Source organism: Pongo pygmaeus, chromosome 16, assembly GCF_028885625.2.
Source record: "Pongo pygmaeus isolate AG05252 chromosome 16, NHGRI_mPonPyg2-v2.0_pri, whole genome shotgun sequence".
Classification (NCBI taxonomy): domain Eukaryota; kingdom Metazoa; phylum Chordata; class Mammalia; order Primates; family Hominidae; genus Pongo; species Pongo pygmaeus.
In genome coordinates, this window is record NC_072389.2 from 82,107,119 (window position 1) to 82,130,167 (window position 23,049).

Here is a 23,049-nt window from a genome sequence, read left to right on the forward strand (position 1 = left end):
CTCCTAGAGCCAGTGAGAATCTGACTGCAAATGTATCCTGGACACATTCTGCTCCTCTAAACCCTGCATATTGAGGCCATCATCCCTTGTCCCCTGTGAGAATGGTAAGTCAGTGAAGACTGTCCTAAACTTTGGCCCTATGGGCTGGGGCCCAGCCAGTTCCCTTTCTGCCTAGCACATAGTTAGCACTCATGTGAACTGTACCAATGAAGTTGTCATCTTTCCATTCCTTCAAATCAACTAGGGCTTTATGTCAGCTGGGATAGATCTTTCGGAAGTCCCTCTATTAGCACTTTGCCATTGTGAGTACAGAGACAGCCCAGAAGTTCCTGCTTCTGTATTCTTCTCATTCTCCAGATCTGAAGGATATGGACAGTCACTCCTCCTTATTAGTCTAGAGGCTGTTTTAACTCCTTTGACAGTGTGAGCAGGACTCTTGAATGCTTGTAGGGAGACAGCCCACATGAAATACTCAGCTCAGGGTATATCAAAGGTGCTTAACAAATGTTACTTCTTTTAGTTCTACTTGCCTAGTCCTGTTACATTCACTTCATTGCCCATCTCCCAATACCAACAAACCCTTTGTCCAAAGACAGTAGCTAATGACAACAAAATATTTAGGAATGGGCTGACAGTATCAAATAAGAGACTGCAGAGAGAATAGAAGGCAGCTGAGAACAGGAGACTGGGAACTCATTTACCTTTAGGGTAGGGTGGAAAGTAGCAGGCTATATTTTTCAAATATAACCACAGCAACATTTCTGGTCCCCTATGCTCTTCTAGAACCTTCATCCTTCCCAGGAAGAGGCAAAGTCTATTTCTCCTTTTTTTTGAAGCTAGATGGGACTTCACGACTGCCTTGGTGAATAGAATGCAGTGCAAGTGATGCTGTGTGATTTCTGAGGCTGAGTCATAAAAGGTGATATGGTTTCTAGCTGCTCTCTCACTGCCAGGATGCTTGTTCTTGGAACACAGCCACTATGCCGTGAGGAAGCCAATTAAGCCTACGCAGAGACCCCACATGGAAAGACCCCCGGCTGACAGCCAGCATCTACCACAGATGTGTGAACAAGCACTCAGATGATTCCAACCACCAGGCTTCAAGTCTTCTGAGGACCCAGACATTGTGGAACAAAGATAACCCATCCTCTCTGTACCTTAAAAGAATTCCTGACCCACAGAATCTGTGAGATTAATAGATGGTTGTTTTATGCCACTAAATTTTAGGGTAATTTGTTGCACAGCCATTGTAACCGTAACAAGAAGAAAAGCAAAGGAAAATATGAGGTACAGTGAGACCAGGGGAATTCAGGAAGAGGAGTAGGTTCATATTAGTCTGCATGTTGCCAAGGAGCAAGTAGGCCTTATACTAATAGGTAGCACTAGGGAGACAGATTTCAGCTTGGTATAGGGAGAGATGGTTTAAGCATCAACAACTCAGGCTCCCCTTAGTAAGTAATGAGTTTCCTGTCACTGGAGGTGTTCAAGAGACCGAGAGGCTTACTGAAAAGATTCAAACCTGACTGGAAGACCAGATAGGGGACTTTAAGTTTCCTTTCAATCAACAGAGTGTGGCAGTAGATTAGATCTGGGGTATCAGGAGGAGAGATTAGAGATGATGAGGTTTGGAGCTTGATGCCTGAGAGACTGATGATACCATACATAAAAAGAGTGTCTATGGGAGGGTTTTTAAAAACATTCTTCTTTGATTTGCATTTCTCTGATGGCCAGTGATGGTGAGCATTTTCTCATGTGTTTTTTGGCTGCATAAATGTCTTCTTTTGAGAAGTGTCTGTTCATGTTCTTCGCCCACTTTTTGATGGGGTTGTTTGTTTTTTTCTTGTAAATTTGTTTGAGTTCATTGTAGATTCTGGATATTAGCCCTTTGTCACACCAGTTAGAATGGCAATCATTAAAAAGTCAGGAAACAACAGGTGCTGGAGAGGATGTGGAGAAATAGGAACACTTTTACACTGTTGGTGGGACTGTAAACTAGTTTAACCCTTGTGGAAGTCAGTGTGGCAATTCCTCAGGGATCTAGAACTAGAAATTCCATTTGACCCAGCCATCCCATTACTGGGTATATACCCAAAGGACTATAAATCATGCTGCTATAAAGACACATGCACACGTATGTTTATTGCGGCATTATTCACAATAGCAAAGACTTGGAACCAACCCAAATGTCCAACAATGATAGACTGGATTAAGAAAATGTGGCACATATACACCATGGAATACTATGCAGCCATAAAAAATGATGAGTTCATGTCCTTTGTAGGGACATGGATGAAATTGGAAATCATTATTCTCAGTAAACTATCGCAAGAACAAAAAACCAAAAACTGCATATTCTCACTCATAGGTGGGAATTGAACAATGAGAACACATGGACACAGGAAGGGGAACATCACACTCTGGGGACTGTTGTGGGGTGGGGGGAGGGGGGAGGGATAGCATTGGGAGATATACCTAATGCTAGACGACGAGTTGGTGGGTGCAGCGCACCAGCATGGCACATGTATACATATGTAACTAACCTGCACATTGCGCACATGTACCCTAAAACCAAATGTATAATAAAAAAAAAAATTCTTCTTTCCATTCCTTTTGTCTCTTACCTGGACAACTGTTAATGCCCCTTGCACTTTCCACCTTCTAATACATTCTTCACACGACACCTGACTAGTGCTCCCAAATATGGTTCTTAGCAGGTCATTTCCCTGCTCAAAGGCTTTAAAAATTCATTTTATGTTTTTAAAATTTTTGTGGGTACACAGTAGGTATACATATTTATGGGATACCTGAGATATTTTGATACGAGCATGCAATGAGTAATAATCACATCACGGAAAATGGGATTATCTGTCTCCTCAAGCATTTATCCTTCGTGTTACAAACTATCCAATTATATTCTTTTAGTTATTTTAAAATGTACAATTAAATTATTACTGACTATAGTCACCCTGTTGTGATATCAAATATTTAGTCTTATTCATTCTAACGCTTTTATTTTTTTGTACCCATTAACCATCCCCAGCTCTCTCCCACCCACCCACTACCCTTCCCAGCCTCTGGCACCCATCCTTCTACTCTCCATCTCCATGAGTTTGTTTTGATTTTTAGATCCCACAAATAAGTGAGAACATGTGATGTTTATCTCTCTGTGCCTAGCTTATTTTACTTAACACGATGACCTCGAATTTCAGCCATGTTGTTGCAAATGAGAGGATCTCATTCTTTTTTATGGCTGAATAGGACTCCATTGTGTGTGTGAGTACATTTTCTATATCCATTCATCTCCTGGTGGACACTTAGGCTGCTTTCAAATCTTGGCTATTGGGAACAGTGCTGCAACAAACATGGGAGTGTGGATATCTCTTTCATTTACTGATTTCCTTTCTTTTGGGTATATACCCAGCAGTGGGATTGCTGGATTGTATGGTAGCTCTATTTTTAGTTTTTGGAGGAATCTCCAAACTGTTCTCCATAGTGGTTGCATTAATTTGCATTCCTACCAACAGTGTATGAGGGTTCCCTTTTCTCCACATCCTTGCCAGCATTTGTTATTGAATGTCTTTTAGATAAAAGACATTTTAACTGGGGTGAGATGATATCTCTTTGTAGTTTTGATTTGCATTTCTCTGATGATCAATGATGTTAAGCACCTTTTCATATGCCTGTTTGCCATTTGTATGTCTTCTTTTGAGAAATGTCTCTTCAGATCTTTCACCCATTTAAAAATCAGATTATTAGAGTTTTTCCTATAGGGTTGTTTGAATTCTTATATATTCTCGTTGTTAATCCCTTGTCAGATGGGTACTTTGCAAATATTTTCTCTCTTCTTTGGATTGTCTCTTCACTTGATTGATTGTTTCCTTTGCTGTGCAGGAGCTTAACTTGATGTGATCCCATTTATCCATTTTTGCTTCAGTTGCCTGTGCTTGCAGGGTACTATTCAAGAAATCTTTGCCCAGTCCAATGTCCTTAAGAGTTTCCCCAATGTTTTCTTGTAGTAGTTTCATAGTTTTGAGGTCTTAAAGTCTTTAATCCATTTCGATTTTTGTATATGGTAAGAGACAGGGGTCTAGTTTCATTCTTCTGTATATGGATATCCAGTTTTCCCAGCATCATTTATTGAAGAGACTCTTCCCTAATTTATGTTCTTGGCACCTTTGTCAAAAATGAGTTCACTGTAGATGAATTTCTTTCTGGGTTCTCTATTCTGTTCCATTGGCCCATGTGTCTGTTTTTATGCCAGTACCATGCTGTTTTGATTATTACAGCTTTGTATTATAAAGTCATGTAATGTGATTCTTCCAGTTTTGTTCTTTTTCCTTAGGATAGCTTTGGCTATTCTGGGTCTTTTGTGATTCTATATACATTTTAGGATTGTTTTTTCTATTTCTGTGAAGAATGTCATCAATATTTTGATAAGGATTGCATTGACTCTGAAGATTGCTTAGGGTAGTATGGACATTTTTAACAATATTGCTGCTTCCAATCCATGAACATGGAATAGTTTTCTATTTATTTTGTCTTCTTTAATTTATTTCATCAATGTTTTATAGTTTTCATTGTAGAAATCTTTCACTTCTTTGGTTAATTTCTACATATTTAACTTTATTTGTGGCTCTTGTAAATGGGATTACTTTTTTTGATTTCAAGATTGCTTGTTGTTGGCATATAGAAATGCTACTGATTTCTGTACATTGATTTTGTATCCTGCAACTTTACTGAATTGGTTTATCAGTTCTAATAGCTTTTTGATGGAGTCTTTAGGTTTTTTCAAATATAAGATCATATCATCTGTAAAAAAGGATAATTTGACTTCTCCCTTTCTGATTCGGATGCCTTTTCTTTCTTTTGTTTGATTGCTCTAGCTAGGATTTCTAGTATGATATTGAGTAACAGTGGTGAAAGTGGGCATCCTTGTTGTGTTTCAGATCTTAGAGGAAAGGCTTTCCATTTTTCCTCATTCAGTATGATACTATCTGTGGGTCTGTCATACATGGCTTTTATTCTTTTGAGGTATGTTTCTTCTCTACCCAATTTTTTGAGAGATTTTTTTTTTTAATCATGAAGTGATGTTGAATTTCATCAAATGCTTTTTCAGCATGTCCTGAAATGATCATTTAGTTTTTGTCCTTCATTCTGTTGATAATGATGTATCACACTGACTAATTTGCATATGATGAACCATCCTGGCATTCCTGGGATAAATCCCACTTGATCATAATGAATGATCTTTTTTGCTGAATTTGGTTTTCTAGTATTTTGTTGAGGATTTCTGCATTAATATTCATCAGGGATACTGGTCTTTAGTTTTCTTTTTTTTGATGTTTCTGTGATTTTGACATCAGAGTAATAAATACTGGCCTTGTAGAAAGAGTTTGGAAGCATTCCTTCCTCCTCTATTTTTTGGAATAGTTTGAGTAGGATTAGTATTAGTTGTTCTTTAAATGTTTGGTAGAATTCATCAGTGAAGCCCTCTGGTCCTGGGCTTTTCTTTATTGGGAGACATTTTTTTTTTTTTTTTTTTTTTTGAGACAGAGTTTCACTCTTGTTGCCCAGGCTGGAGTGCAGTGGCATAATCTCGGCTCACCGCAACCTCCATCTCCCAGGTTGAAGCAGTTCTCCTGCCTTAGCCTCCCGAGTAGCTGGGATTACAGGCATGCACCACCACGCCCAGATAATTTTGTATTTTTAGTAGAGACGGGGTTTCTCCATGTTGAGGCTGGTCTTGAACTCCTGACCTCAGGTGATCCACCCGCCTCGGCCTCCCAAAGTGCTGGGATTACAGGTGTGAGCCACCGCGCCCGGCCGGGAGACTTTATTATAGCTTCAATCTCATCACTTGCTAATGGTCTGTTTTGGTTTTGGATTTCTTCATGGTTCAATCTTGGTAGGTTGCATGTGTCTCAAAACTTATCCATTTCCTCTAGTAAAAAGGTTTTAATGACACTATTGCCGTTACCACATCTCAGCAAATTATTTTATGTAGTTCACAAAGTCTTTTTATATTGACGATTTGAGCCTCATAAGGATCTGCGAACATTAAAATACCACCATATATATCTCAAAGTTCAGTTAAGGTACTCTATTCTTTGTATTTTTCTCCTTTATGTCTTTGCTTATGCTATTTTCTTGGTCCACCTTTTTCTCTACTCTACATGTTCTAATCTTTTCCATCTTTCAAGGGCCATGTTAAATTTTAGCTGCTCTAAAAAACAGCTAATCCCCACAGACAAGTAACAGTCATTTCTCCCTCCTCTGAACTCCATCAATGACAATGGTGATAATAGTGGCCAACATTTATGAAGCATTTACTACGTACCAGGCAGCATGTTAAGTGCTTTTGTTATCTTCTATCCTCTTGATCACTCTCTGTCTTGTACTGTAGATAGTTGTATAGGCATCTTTTCCCCCCTACAAGCTTACAGAGTCCTTAGACAAAATTGATGTCTTAGCCATTACTGCTTTCTCCCAATCCTAGCACAGGGCCTGGCACAGAGCAAGTGCTACACAAATATTTGTTTAATGAATGAATAGGCAGGCGGGCAGAGTTAACGTTTACCTTTGCTTGAACAAATGGTTTTCAAGCACCCTTAAACACTTGAAAAGCACTCATTTATAGCCACATAATAAATGGACTAAATCACAAATCATTCCTTATCTTTTCATGACACAGGTTTCCAGAACTTTGGCTAGAACACATTTTATTATTGTCATCTATGGATGTGAAAATGAAAAACACAAATGTATATAACATCAAACTTGTTTTTGTATACAAATATTCTTGAGTTCACAAGTCTTTTCCAACCAATCAGCATTATCCAGGCTTTATAAGTTCCTCTCTTCAGTGTAGTTGTAAGGATTGCAAACTCTTTTACTGTGGGTCCACTGCTTCCTGGCTTTGTTGCCATAGTGCCTAGCACGGTTAGGAATACTGTAAATGATTACTGATTAAGTTAACAGCCCATGTTGGTTTCAATTTATAATCACTCATTATTATGCTGATCCTATTAGTTCTGCTAAGGAGTCAGCACCTTAAGGGGGACACAATGAGCCTCAACCAATTACAGCAATTGAGCTCCTGCCCTGAGATTTGAAAACCATCGTTTTCTCTTTACTTGTAGGACCAAGAATAGAAAACTGTTAACAGTAAAGGCCAAAGAAATAGGCATTTCATTTTTTTTGAGACGGAGTCTCGCACTGTCACCCAGGCTGGAGTGCAGTGGTGCCATCTCGGCTCACTGCAACCTCCGCCTCCTGGGTTCAAGCAATTCTCCTGCCTCAGCCTCCCAAATAGCTGGGATTACAGGTGCCTGCCACCACTCTCAGCTAATTTTTGTATTTTTAGTAGACATGGGGTTTCACCATGTTGGCCAGGCTGGTCTTGAACTTCTGACCTCAGGTGATCCGCCTGCCTCAGCCTCCCAAAGTGCTGGGATTACCTGAGCCACCACACCTGGCCAGAAATAGGCATTTCTGAGAGTCCCATTACAGACTGTTGAATTTTGCTTAAGTGACTAAGAATCATTTGTTAACAATATTAAAATTCTGGAGCAATTCTGACATAAAATCAATCCTTTCATCAGAGGATCACAATTTCAATTTTTACTTAAAAAAATGCAAGTTCATTGTTCAAAACTAAGCCTGGTACAAGTCATCAGCTATTGCTTTTCTATCCCAAGTTAAAACAAAGACTAACAGCACAAATTCTGACATCCAAATTGTGTTCTGGAAAACCTAGGTAAAAATTTGGCTAGGTAAGGTGGCTCAGGCCTATAATCCTAACACTTTGGGAGGCTGAGGTGGGTGGATCATCTGAAGTCAGGAGTTTGAGACCAGCCTGGCCAACATGGTGAAACTCCATCTCTACTAAAAATACAAAAATTAGCCAGGCATGGTGGCAAGCGCCTGTAATCCCAGCTATTCGGGAGGCTGAGGCAGGAGAATAGCTTGAACCCAGGAAGCAGAGGTTACAGTGAGCCGAGATGGCGCCACTGCACTCCAGCCTGGGCGACAGAGCAAGACTCCGTCTCAAAAAAAAAAAAGAAAAGAAAGGAAAAGAAAATCTAGGTAAAAATTAGAAGATTAAGGGCACAATAGGAGAGTAGTGCAAAGGCAGACTAGCGGTAATCACCATCACAAAGGCTGGGCCACCAGCAGACTGCAGTGTTTACTCAAAGCCTGGAGATATCAATTAGTCCCCTTAATTATCTCAGGCTCTGCCATCACAAGAGGCAATTTTTGAAGCCCTCTCTAGCTCCTCTTCCTCTTTCACTCCTGTCACAAAAGGGCTAGGAGGACAAAGCCTTCCTTGACTCTGGTTCTGGCTAGCTTCTCGTAGCCAAAATAGACATTATGTGAATTACTCCAATAAAGCAAAAACCACACTACCTTTCCTCTTAGACATGGCTATGACCTACAGCAGAAACTCTATTTAATGCATGCAACAAAATGCTTGTCACTGTCATTTATAGTTTAGAAATATAATTTTCATGAAGAAATAAGCAGGAGAAAACAATCTGTAAATATCAGAAGTAAATGAATCTGAGGAGGTAGAAAAAACTCCCTGTATTCCTGTGGTCTGGTGGTGTTCAGGAAATGCTGGGAGACTGAAGGATGAGACAAAGAACAACAATAAGGGGTCATTTTTCTCAGCTCTTTCAGAGAAGTAGCTTACACTGATACTGCAAATAATTTCCTAGGTAAATTAAGCCAGGAAACCACCTGGACCTTCTTTCTAGAATAATCTGTTTTTGTAGTAAGTCCTACTAACAGAAGTTTGCTAAGCAATTGAGGTTAGAGAAGGAAATTATAATGGAGATAAATAGATTAAGAATTCTTAAAAACCATCAAGAGTAAATCACTGTTTAAAATCCAGTTGTATGTGTACATACAAGGAATTATATTTCATATACATAATAAAATATATAGTAATTAAAAAAATTTAAAATGTATCAGATGTGTAAACATGTAATTTATCAGATGTATAAATATATAATAAATATAAAATTTTGAGTGGTAGACAGTATAGTCTCCAAGTTTGAGAAAATAAGCAGTTTTTCTTAGTGGAAATATAAGTTTGGTCCTAGGCATGCCTGAAGATTATCCAAGTAGACCAAAGTTTATATATATATGTATATGTACATGATAATCTTATATCATATATAATAACCCTTAGGCAAGTCTAGGACCAAACTCATATTTCTACTATGAAGAACTGTTTATATTTCCTAATTTGGAGACTGTGCTATCTACCATTCAAAATTTTATAGTCAGAAACCTGGGAGTCATTCTAGATGCTTCCCTTCCTTTCACCCCCCACATCATGAAACCCTATGCCATCTTCCCTACATTTGTTCTACTCCCTCGTAATGTATTTGCTCATCTCTATTTTCATTGACCTTACTGGCCCTCAACATGTCTCACTTGGATTATGCAAGAGCTTCTTTACTAATCCTTCTGCCTCTAGGCTTGTGCCATTCCAGTCATCTCTGTGCTTCTTAGGAGTGATCATTCTTTAACGGAAATTTGATCCTGTCCTCCCTCTCAAGCAACTTTAGCACCCTTTGACAGCTCTAGTCTAGCTCTTGTAGCCCTTTGCACCGCCCAAGAACTAACATTTATGGAGCTCATTTAATACCTCATCTCCTGCCGCTCTCCACAGTTGCCCAATTGCACAGCTACATCAAACTAAACATGACGCTAAGTCTTGTATGTCCATATCTCTTGGTTTGGGCTGCCCTAAAAGCAGACCCTGAAAAAATAATATGGGGGCAAATAGATTATTTGTGAGGATGTAGAGAAGAGAAACAGGGAAGGGAGAAAACTCAATCAAGGATGTGTTAAAGAACAGGTTATGGGCCAGGTGCGCCTGGCACTTTGGGAGGCCTAGGTGGGTGGAGCACTTGAGGTCAGGAGTTCGAGACCAGACTGGCCAACATGGTGAAACCCCATCTCTACTAAAAATACCAAAATTGGCCAGGAGTGGTGGCCTGTGCCTGTAATCCAAGCCACTCAGCTGGTGAGGCAGGAGAATCGCTTGAACATGGGAGGCAGAGGTTGCAGTGAGCTGAGATAGTGCCACTGTACTCCAGTCTGGGTGACAGAGTGAGTAAGATTCAGTCTCAAAAACAAAACAAAACAAAACAAACAAACAAACAAACAAAAAACAGGTTAGGGCTGAGGATCCTGTGAGAACTATACAGAATATACTCAGAATTGTACTACTGAACATTAGGGAAGCAGGGGTATTATCTACCAATTTATTGTTTGTATTATCTACCAATTTATTAACGCCACTACTGGAGGTGTTAAACTCCTCTGCACTCTAGCAAATAGCTCCTTGTCCAGAGAACGTCCTGAGGCAGAGAAATACAGAAAGCCATTGGCAGATGACCTCCAGGTGAACCAAAGGCACCAATAACATCTGGTATACCACATAATGTACATATCATGTCCTTTTTCTCAATTGATTTTTTTCCTTCCACTTGTCTTGGATTCTGCCTATGGAAGCCTTTTTTGACCTCCTCTGTAAGTGCTTTACTTCCTTTTCTGTGCAAATTCTCTTCTGCTATAACTATTACTTTATAAGTCTGACCCCACACTAGACTCTTGGCTCCCTGAGGGCACTATCTTTAGTATCTACCTAACTTGGTGTTTGGCACAGGACAGATGCTCAGTGTCTTCAGGACAAGAGCACGACTGTGTGCATTAAAGAGAAGAAGATCCTATTTCCATGTTCCATATGTAATTGAGAAAATTTTCAAAGAAATGAAATATATGCTTCTACATCCTGAATAACATAAAGTCAAGCAGAAGGAGTACCAAGCTAGAAATCTCAGGACCTGATTCAAGTCAGTTTGGCTCAGTTGCTTTTCCTACAAAAAACAAGTGACGGTGAATGACCCTTAGGTTTCTTTTAAATTCCATAGATTTCAAGTGACTGAATCTGCGTGTAAGTGAAAGCTGAAGCCCACAGACTGTACAGCAATCACATATGGAAATGCTTATATTTGTGATATTGATCTGGATTCGAGAAAATACAGGTGACACAGACTTGAGATGCTGGCAGGTTTGTAATGTAATGAACACAGGGAAACTGTGTGTTCAAAAAGAGACAGGGTCAGCACAGGTCTCCTGCCTGAGAGGACACCTCCATGGAGGGGCCTGGCCATTGCACAGGAACTAGCTGGGCAGCATGGTGGCCTCCAACCTGGCAGGTGCCACTGTTCCAGATGGACAGTGTTTGGTATGCCAACCTCCGTGTAGTATGGCACTACCTGATCCTACATAGGCCACAGACCCACAAAAAGTCACTTCCCGAGCTCTCACTGAAGGTAGGCTTGGTCTACATTTCTTGATGGGAAGAGACTAACTTCGAACACTGAATACAGGCATGCTTGGCTTCCCTGACTTCTCTAGACAGTCTTAATTGTATTAGAATGTGACTGGTGGTGAGGGACTGGGTAAGAGTAAGGAAGGATAGGTGGGCTTAGGAGTCCTATGTATAATGAACTAAAAAACGTTGAGGATGTTCATTTTAGAATACAGTTTCCCCCTCTTAAAATGTTCTGAATATAGTCACTGGTATTCTGTGAACACTGAATATAGATGGATAATATTTCCTTAAGAAGCTAGACTTTAGAAGCTTCGACTGGACAAATTCCTAAAAATACAAAACACATAATTAAAAAATAGGTAATACATATGTGCTGTTTAGAATTAATTATAAGAAAATTATTTGACTGAACATCCTCAATATGCCTAAGGGATATGTCATTTTCCTATCACAAAAACGGAGGCACTATTATCAACGATTCTTACTTGGTGAGGGATGGGTTGGGGAGAAGACAAGAAGACCAAGAGGGTTACTTGTGTCCTTCCTAGAGAATTATTGTTTTTGAGGACAGTCGCAGGGTGGGATGGGGTAGGATGGAGTAGGATGGGGTAGGGTAGTCTAAACAGCCAACCAGGCCAGTAGTAGTCCCTGGCACGCTGGCTTTCACTGTGCCCATGGGTCATGTGTGACTTCAGGGACCTATTGTTTTGGATGGCTCCCTTCCCTTATTCATGGAAGTACTCTGGAAGAAGGGACAGAGGGAAAATAAATAAACCTAGCAGCCTATAACTGAAAGCACATGAATGACGGTAATGAGCACTTGCAGGCTGTACTGTGTAGGGCTGACAGCTTGGCTTGGTCTGGTCTAGGCTTTGTTTCCTTCAATGACTGAAGAAGAATCACTGGACTCCTCTGGATCTCAGTGGAAGAGGGACTGGATGACCTCTTAGGTCTCTTCTAGCAATGATAGTCAAATTTATGACACCAACAAGAAAAAAAGACTCTGGTGAGAGTGTGTGGCCCAGAAAAATGAGAAATTAATATACATCTCAATACAGAAAGCCAATGATGGGGAAAGAAGAAAGAGGAAAGATGGCCAAGATGACCACTTGAATTTCTATGAAATGACCCTAGAATGGGCAAAATTCAAGAGATGTTCCAAAAGTTGAGTCTAGATTGAGATCAAGTAGATGCCTTACCTTCCAGTGACAGCAAAGCACAGTGTACACATTGCATGTAAGAGTCCTGCGGCATGCTGCAGAAATATGGCCATCTTGGGATTCTCATCCACTGGGCCTTGCACCGAGAGGAAGCAGGCACACAGTTTGTCAATCAGACCCATGTTCACCACGTAGCTAGATGTGGGGGAGAAATGCATGTTATCAATATGAATAGGCCAGCAACATCTTCACCTTCAATGATAAATGTTACCATACACAGGCTTGGACCCCTCAAACAAGTAGACACAACACAAGTTTGAGTAAAGCATCTCAAGTAAAAATTTCCTTAGATTTACTCCTGAATAATCAGCTCTTTCTGTAAGTATTTTTTTCTCTCTTCTTTCTTTTGGTTATTTGAATACTATTTTTCAAGAAAAAAATGAATGACAATGATTATCTAGTCATTCTTACTGGTCTAAAGAGTCTAACAACAAGTGAAATGATTTATAATGACCTTTATGCTCTTAAAAACTGTTCCTTTTTAAAGTACTAGGGAGCCCCAGTGCAAGGATTTAGAAGACACAGTACAATGATTCAACGCGGACACTCTTGTTACAACTTACACTTTTTTTTTTTTTTTTTTTTAAAGAGACAGGGTCTCACTCTGTCACCCAGGCTGGAGTGCAGAGACATGATCATAGCTCACTACAACTCTAACCTACTGGGCTCAAGAGATCCTTCTGCCTCAGTCTCGCAAGTAGTTGGGACTACATGCGTGTACCACCATGTGCAGTTAATGTTTTATTTTTTATTTGTAGAAATAGGGTTTTGCTATATTGCCCAGGCTCTTCTTGAACTTCTGGCCTGAAGCGATCCTCCTGCCTTGGCCTCCCAAAGTGCTACAATTACAGGCATGGGCCACCATGCCTGGCCACAACTTAAACTTCTAAAGCCAGTTGTAGGTTCTCTATTTTTAAAGACTCTATCACCATTAACAGAATAACAAACAGTGAGAATCTAATTGCTTTTACTGAAAAGTACCAGTCCTGAGGGTTGACAACAACATTTAAGACATCATTTCCATCTTTTCAGTACAAAAAACAGTTTTCTACAGCTGTTTGTAAACTGGACTGACAACAGTAACTCTATTATTAATCCACAGAGCAGCAATCATTGAAAAGAATATTTTAAAACTATAAAAGACCTTGTAGATAAATCAACCTTGGTCTAGAAATTCAATGCTACTGCACTGACATGTATGAGAAGGGTAGGACTACAAATATAGCAGTTCTGCAAATCAACATGTTAACTTTCAGAGATATACACAAAGGAATTGAGGTTTTGGTGTGTAAGTGCACTACAGTCCCCACCACTATTCATTTACCAACACAGGTTTTTGTAAAAGGAAGGATAAACTGATGAATAATTCATGTTTGGAGCCATTCCAAGTTTACTACGTTGAAGGTACAAAATAGTGCCTCCTTTCATCTTTTACATTAGAATATGTATCTACCTGGGCTACTGAGCACTCCTACAGTTTTAAAATTGGGAAGTATGAAATGATGACCACTAGACCTCTTCTAGTAAAGGAAATTGATAGACTGATATATATACACACTGAGAATCTTATTACAATCTGATTTAACAAAATTAGACTTTTAAAAACTGGCTTTTACATTTGCACAGAACTCTTCAATTTAGAAAGTGTTTTGTCTGTAGCCAGACACGGTGGATCACACCTGTAATCCCAGGACTTTAGGAGGCTGAGGCAGGTGGATCACTTGAGGTCAGGAGTTTGAGACCAGCCTGGCCAATATGCTAAAAATACAAAAATTAGCCAGGCATGATGGCTGGAACCTGTAGTCCCAGTTACTCAGGAGGCTGAGGCAGGGAATCACTTGAACCCGGGAAGTTGAAGTTGCAGTAAGCCAAGATCATGCCATTGCACTCCAGCCTGGGGAACAAAGTGAGACTCCATCTCAAGAAAAAAAAATCAAGTGTTTTGACTGGGTACAGTAGCTTACGCTTGTAATCCCCGCACTTTGGGAGGCTGAGGCAGGAGGACTGCTTGAGCCCAGAAGTTTGAGACTGGCCTGGGCAACATAGTGAGACCTTGTCTGCGCGCGCGCACACACACACACACACACACACACACACACACACACACACACACACACACACACACACACACACACACACACACACACACACACACACACACACACACACACACACACACACACACACACACACACACACTAGCAAACAAAATAAAAGAAAGTGTTTTATCTTAGTCATCCCAATGAATTATCCCAAGAACACCATTAGGGAGCAGACTGTAAAAGCTTTGGTTTTTATCTGCCCAGCACATTCTCCTCTCCTATTCCATATGGTCCTGGGGGCGTTGTTAAAGATGCTACCCGCTTGCTAATGCAGGAGTGAGCATGTGCTTCAGGACAGTCAAAGTACTCATCACCTTGGCCATAATGACTGGTTCCAGGATGAGTATATGACCTAGGGAGGACCACTCAACATCTTCTGTGGGATTAATATATGACCATAGGAAAAATATCTTTCCACTGGGGATATCTAAACTAAAATGTGTAACTCTGGGGGTGCTGGTAGTCAACTTGTTACATGGAGAACATCTGCTTAGAGAATAAAGCCAAGTAGAGATAAGTAGAATTGAAAGAAAGAAACAAAGCTGTAATGGCATATGGGGACGCATTCTGAGAACTGCATCATTAGGCAACTTTGTCATTGTGCAAACATCATAGAGTGTACTTACGCAAATTTAGATAGTATAGACTAACCCAGGCTATATGGGATAGCCTATTGTTCCCAGGCTACAAACATATACAGTATGTTACTGCAGGGAACAATGCAGGCAACTGTAACACAATGGTAAGTATTTGTGTATCTAACCATAGAAAGGGTACAGTAAAAATACAGTATTGTAATCTTACAAGACCGCTATTGTATATGTGGTCTGTTGTTGACTGAGAAGTCATTATGTAGTGCATTACTATACTTAGAGCCTTGGCATCTAGTTCAAACCTTGACCTTCCCAGGTACACAAGCCATTTTACTATTGTTTTACTTATGTTGTTTCAGGCTAAGGTTCTAAAAGAGTTCTAACCAGAGTGAAAACTTGTTTTTTCTGATTATAGTGGTAATATAGGCTCATTATAGAAATTTATATAGTAAAGAAAAGCAGAAAAATAAGTAGAAAAAGTTGGCCATAATTTCACCGTTTAAAGACAATCACAGTTTGATAATTTTCCTTTCATGTTTTTCTATTTGATTCTTTCTCCACATGATTGACATTATACCGAATTTCATTCAATGACTAGGCCCCTTCTATGTAATGAAAACATCTTGGTTAAGCATTATATTTTAAATCTTTAAAAATTGTATTATTGAAAAGTTAACATAAACCATAAAAAATTGACAGAATAGGATGACAAATACCCATGCATTCATCACACAGCCTTGACTACCATCAACCCATGGCCAATCCTATCTGTCCACACCCATCCTGCATAAAGTTTAAGCAAATTCAAGGCATATTATTTCATTTGTAAATGTTTCCATTTCTATCTCTAAAAAGAAATCACTTAAAAAAAACAAAACCACAACATCATTATCACATCTAAAAATCACCATTTCTTAATATCACCAAATAACTGGTGTTCAAATTTCTAAATGTACCATAAATGTCTTAATATTTTAAATAGTTTTTTTAAAAATTAGAATCCAAACAAGAACCACACATTGTGACTGGATAATATGACTTAAGTCTCTTTTTAATCTGTTAGCTACCCTCCACCTTTTTAACCCCCCTTTGAAAATGTATGTATTTGTTGACGAAACCTGGTTGTTTATCCTATACACTTTCCCACAAGTTGAATTTTGCTGATTATATCCCTGTGGTGTCACATAACATTTTTTGGAACTATTTATTTCCTGTAAAATGATCTAGGTTCTAGAGGTCTGACTGGATACATAAACATCATTTTTAATGATTGAATAATATTCTACCAGTGGAATGTTTTTGCAACTTTTGGTTGTTTTCAATATTCCTTATTATAAACCATGCGGTGCCAAACATTTTGAGTAGAAAACCTTGCCAGATTTCAGACTATTTTCCACAAGTGGAATTACTGAGTCAAACGGTATGCATATTTTTAGGGCTCTTGATATACATAGCCACATTATATTCAAGAAACATTAAATCAATTTATAGTCTCACCAGCAAGGTATGAGAAAACCAGTTCACTATGTGGAGGCTGGTATGACTATCCCCATTTGACAGACAAGGAGACTGATGCTCAAGGAAGGCAACGCATAAGCTCAAGCAGGACAGCTGGAACATTCTATGGTTTTCTGACTCCTGATAAGAGGGTCCTTTGCACTGAATTCACTGCTTTTCTGTGGCATTTTTTGGGTCCTTACTGAGGTCTAAAGTGATCACACAAAGCTTCAAAACCATGTAGTCTCAAGATGAAAATGGCTTAGCTAGGTTTCCGGTACCATCCTTGAAACAGCCAGAAAGGAGGAAAGACTACAAAATGAGCAAAGAGATAAAAAGCATTGTAAAGCCAAGGCAAACTAAAACAACCACTTGTTGAGTGGTTGGTCCTTTCTGAGTATCGTCTCCTATGGTTACTGGGCCATCTACGGTGCCTACTAATGAGTCAGTCTAATGTTTTTCTAAATTGCCTATGTCTTGAAAACTGCATGGACAATCTTTAAATGACTGGCTAAGAAGATGCTTAAACTAAATGGCTCTAAAAGGTCAGTGTAGAGAAATTCATTTTGTCAATCTCATCGTTTTGAGGGAAAAATATGGAACTTTCTAATGAATACTGGGGTCAAAAGCAACATATCTTTTGCATTGTAACTGTTAGGCTGAAATTATAATGTTGAGACTATTACCACACCCAGGATGAAAAGCTTTAATACAGAAAACTTCCTAGTCTTCTTGGAACACACATCCTGGGAAAGAAACATGCTGCTGTAAATGATACAGTAAATGGGTCTCTCCATTTGCTTTGCCATTTGAAATTTAAAATGAGTCCCTTTGCAGCTTTCTGTCATTGGACTTTACAAACAGAAAGGGATATTTAGAAACATATACGTGTGTGTGTGTGTGTGTGTGTGTATACAATGTTCACTGTTTGGGTGATGGGTTCACTACAAGCCCAAACTTCACCATCAGGTAATATATCCATGTATTATGTACCCTCTGAATCTATTAAAAAAAAACACCAAAATGAGTTATTGTTTCTTTGTCCATCCTTGTCTACCTATCCACTCTCACATTTCAACCAAAATGTTGCTTATTAGGGTTCTATCCCTGAACTAAATTTAGTAAAGTCATGCAATTCCATGGCTTCAACTATCCTTGATATGTTAATAATAATTCCCAATTCTATCTCAAGGCCTACTTTTGTTTTTCTTTTAGAGACAGGGTCTCACTCTATCGCCCAGGCTGGAGTATAGTGATGCAATCATGGCTCACTGCTGGACTCAAGGGTCCTCCCACCTCAGCCTCCTGAGTAGCTGAGACTACAGGTGCATGCCATCAGGCCTGGATAATTTTTTTTTTTTTTTTTGTAGAGACAGGGTTTTGCCTTGTTGCCTAGTCTGGTCTTGACTCCTCCTGGACTCAAGCGAGCTGCCCTCCTCAGCCTCCCAAAGTGCTGGGATGATAGGCATGAGCCATGGCATCCGGCCTACTTCTTTTCTGAACTTCTTTCTTAAAGTACTAGTTTATGAATATTTTCCCTTGGGGGTCCCAAGGCACCCCTATATTTGTATGTTCAAATAAAACCTCATTATCTCTTCTGAAATCTCCTTCTCCCACTATTCTTGTCCAAATGAATGTCATTATTCATCTCAGTAATGCAAGAAATTTTAAGATAACCATTTGTAATCATGCATTCATCCACTCAATTATTTCTAAGTATGATGCTGATGCTAACCTTAAGGACCTCTTAACATTGTAGCTGACACATAATTTCTACATTACTACGATTAATTCTATAATAAACGTATGTTCAAAGTATTACTACCATATAGCAGAAGTGCCAAATTTTGGCTTAACGGGCCAGGGCTAGCTTCTCAAAAGAGGTGGCATCTTCATATTTTTAAATGAATTCATCAGGTAGACAAGGCCCAAGGCTGAGGTAGATAGAAGCTAATTCTACCTCTAAAATAGTCCTAAATCCTTCTTGCTTCCACTCTAATTGTTATTGCTATAGTTTGGTCAAGGTCACATCCTATCAGGCTAAGTTACTGTGTGATATTAGAAACAAGGCCTGACCTGAGTCTCAGCCTCTTTATATCTACCCCACTAGTAAAGTTGGTTCCTTCATATATGGCTAATGAATGTTTTCCTTCAGTTTAGAAGTGTTCTATTCTTGCTCTGTTGTTTTTTTTTTTTTCTGTTGTACTTCTCCTGTTACCTTATTTGAGAAGATCAATTATTCAACATTTTAATTCTGTTGTCTATCCTTCACATCTCTTGTCTTCTTGCTAATCACCTTTGTGATAACCTTTGTCGTTTCTCTCTGCTTTCACTGTGATTAATAATCAACTGCTTTCTCTTGAGATATATTCCAAATAATAAATGCACAAAACTTAAGTGTTTGGTTTGACAAGTTTTGAAGACCACATAAATCTACATAACCATCAATAAAAACAAGATACAGAATATACTCATCATCACAGAAAGTTCCCTTGTTTTCTATCCAATCCTTTCCTATCTCCATATAAAGGAAATCATTCAAAATGTTCTCTTTTATATCTGTCTCTGGCTAAGCATGATGTTTTTGAGATTTATTCATGTTGGTGCATGGGACAATAATTCCTTTCTTTTTATTGTTGATTAGTATCGTACTATATGAATACAGGTTGAGCATGCCCAACCTGAAAATACAAAATCCTCCCAAACCCAAAACTTTCTGAGTATCAACATGATGCTCAAGAGAAATGCTCATTGGAGCATTTCAGATTTTGGATTTTCAGATTTGGGATGTTCAACTGGCAAGTATAATGCAAATACTCAAAATCCCTTCCCCGCCCAAGTCCAAAATCCAAAACACTCTGGTCTCAAGCATTTCAGATAAGGCATACTCAACCTGTATGCTATGATTTGTTTGTTCCTTCTCTTGTTGATGGATGTATATGTTATTTACAGTTTTTAGTTATTATAAATAAGACTGCTATGAAAATCCATGGGAAAGTCTTTTGGTGAACATGTGTTTTCATTTCTATTGGGTAAATACCTAAGAGTAGAATTGTTGAGTCATAGAATAGATGTGTTTAAATTTACAAATTGCTAGAGTTCTTCAAAGTGGTCATTTCATTTCATTCTCCCAGAAACAATGTATTAGATCTCCAGTTGTTCTATATCCTTACCAAAATCTGGTATCATCAATCTTTTTTATTTTAGCCATTTTATCGGATTTGAAACAGTATCTTGGTATAATTTTATTTTACATTTCCCTGATAACTAACATACTGAACACCTTTCCATGTGCTAAGTAGTTATTTGTGTATCTTTCCATGTGTTAAATAGTTATTTGCGTATTTGTATCCAAATAAATCTTTCCCCATTCCATGAGTGCAAAGACATATATAGTCCCATATTTTCTGCTAGAAGTCTTATGGTCACAACTTTTGTGTTTAGATCTATGATCCATCTCAAATTAATTTTGTATATAACAAGAGGTTACTTTTCTTCCATATGGATATCCAGTTGTTCTAGCACCATTCATTAAAAGAACTTTCCTTTCCCTATTAAATTAATCTGATCCCTTGATCAGAAATTGACTGACGACAGATTGCTAGAGGTTGTGGGGGAAGGAGGAATGATAGATGGGGTTATATGATACTGTACTGATGAATACATGTCATTATACATTTGTCAAAATCCCTAAGATATTTAACACCAAGAGTGAACCTTAATGTAAACTATGGACTTTAGGGTGATAATGACATCAATGTAGGTTCACTGACTGTAACAAATATACCACTCTAATGAGGCCTACTGGAGGCTGTACATGTGTGTGGCCAGGGGGTTTATGGAAATACTCTATAGTTTCCACTCAATTTTGCTGTGAACTTTTAAAACTGCTCTAAAAAACAGTGTATGTTTTTTTCAAAGCCTAATCAGCTCCCCCACCCCAAATAATTGGACCGTATTTGTGTGGGTCTATTTCTGTGCCCTCAATTCCATTTTGACCTATTGATCAATCTTATACCAATACCAGACTGTCTTGATTAGCATAACTCTGTAGTAAGTCCCCAAATCAGCCAAGTCCTCTGACTTATTATGCTTTTTCAAAATTGTTTTGGCTGTGTTAGAGCCTTAACTTTTCCATAGAAATCTTAGAGCTGACTTGTAAATTTATTTCTAAAGCCTGCTGGGATTTTGATTAGGATTGCATGGAGTCTATAAATTAATTTGGGGAAAAATAATGTTTTAGCAATATTGAGTCTTCTGATCCATGGATATTATATACATCTTTGTTTATTTAGGTCTTTAATTTCTCTCGGTAATGCTTTGTAGAGGTGTTGCTTTACTTTCATGAGATTTACTCAGAGGTATTTGATATTTTCTGATGCTTTTTATAAATGGTATTGTTTTTTAAATTTTGATTTCTATTTGTTGCTATACATAGCGAAACAACTGATTTTTGCGGAAGTTATATTTGTATATTCAAACCTTGCTTAAATCTTACTTATCAGCTCTATTAAATAGTCATTTTTTTTCTTGGTAGATTACATAGTTTTCTATACGTGCAATCATGAGACTGCAAATAACAATAGTTTTATTTTGTCCTTTACAAACTTTATGCCTTTTCTTTTTCCACTTCTTACTGAACCAGCTAGAACTTTCAATACAGTGCTGAATAGAAGTGATGAGGGTAAACAGTCTGTGTATTCCTAATCTTAAAGGAAAAGTGTTTATTATTATGTATGATTTAGCTGTTTTTCCCATCTATTCCTAATTTGCTGTTTATTTTATTATCATGAAGTGGTGTTACATTTTTTTCATTTTTTCTGCATCTACTAAGATGATCATAGTTTCCTTTTGTTGAGGTCAGTGCCAGGAGATAATCCTCAAAAGGTCTGACATTTTTGCATGTCTTGTGAGCAGATGAACTAACAGCTTTCGTTCTAGACTATGTTTTCCAGAATGTTTGTATGGGGAATGGTCTTGGAAAATGGTGATGATGTCTTCCTTTAGAGCAAAGGTCAGGTATGTTGGCTGTCCAGTATAGAAAGTTAGTGTCTACCTCCCAGGCAAAGGTTGAACAGGTCTATTTTTAGCCCATTTTAAAGATTGGGGTTTCCTAAGATTGTGGGGGTTTCCTCAGCTGTGATGTAAACTCACTGCACGTGCAACATCCATCTGGGCCCACCCTGTGTTGTTTCCGTGGGACCTGGGGGTAAGAAAAACTGATGAGAACATCAAGTTCAAATTGCTTGCTGTCTGTGAGTAATGAGGTCCCTTGTCTCTGACTAGGAGTCTTGTATCTTTTGCCAGCATCCATGAAACTGTGTGGGCTAACTTGTTAGCCTGCAAAAAGGGCAAAATCTATGAACTTTCATGGTTCTTGATAAGTTAATATGGCAATTTCTAAATGTTAAAACTAACCTTGCATTCCTAGAATAAATCTCATATTGTCATGATCCTTTTATATATTGCTGAATTTAATTGCTAATATTTTGTTAAAAATTGCTACATTTATGTTCACGAGGAATGTTGATCTGTAATTTTCTTTTTTGGAATATCTTTGTCAGATTTCGGTATTAAGGTTATACTGGCATCATAAAACAAGCTGGCAAGTATTCCCTCCTCTCCCTTGAGACAGTTTGTGTATGATTGGCATTATTTTTCCCTTAAGTGCTTTGTAGAATTTAGAAGTAAAGCCATCTGTACCCAAAGTTTTCTTTGTGGAAAGTTAAAGAAAGTAGATTTCTGTTTTGGTGGAATAACATCAATTTACCGTTCAAATAGCTCAGAAAACCTCAAGCAGAAAAAGTACAATGGGAACTACATTAAAGCTGATCATGTCAAACTGCTGAAACTCAAATATAAATAAAAAATCTTGAATGCAGCTGGAGGAAAAAAAAGACACAACCTACAGGGGAAAAATGACATAAATGAAGGCTGATTTCTTATAAGAAACGATGGAAGCCAGAAGACCATGGAATGACATCTTTAAAGTGCTTAAAGGAAAAAAAAAACGGTCAAGGATGGAAAAGAACAAACAGTTATGTGAGAAATTAATATTAAACAAACTAGACTTCAAAGCAAGGAGTATTTAACACCAATAAAGAGGAATAATAATAAAAGGGCCATCTGAAAGACATAACAGTCTAACAGAGTTTCAAAATACTTGAAGCAAAATCACACTAATTAAATGGAGACAGATCCATAGTCACAGTTGGAGATTTTTAACACTCCTATTTTGCTAATTGTTAGAACTGGAAAAAAATTAAGAATATAGAATTATGTTG

At 38.4% G+C, this 23,049-nt stretch overlaps 1 protein-coding gene across 9 annotated transcripts in view; it reads right to left on the bottom strand.

Annotated features, from left to right (window-relative positions):
- Window positions 1-23,049, bottom strand: part of SCAPER (S-phase cyclin A associated protein in the ER) — a 552,312-nt gene that overhangs the window by 44,239 nt on the left and 485,024 nt on the right. For all 9 annotated transcript variants that reach the window (XM_063652363.1, XM_054452429.2, XM_054452422.2 and 6 more), the window contains one exon: window positions 12,553-12,708. In XM_063652363.1, the coding sequence (XP_063508433.1) occupies window positions 12,553-12,708 (156 nt within the window). The remainder of the gene's footprint in view (window positions 1-12,552; window positions 12,709-23,049) is intronic.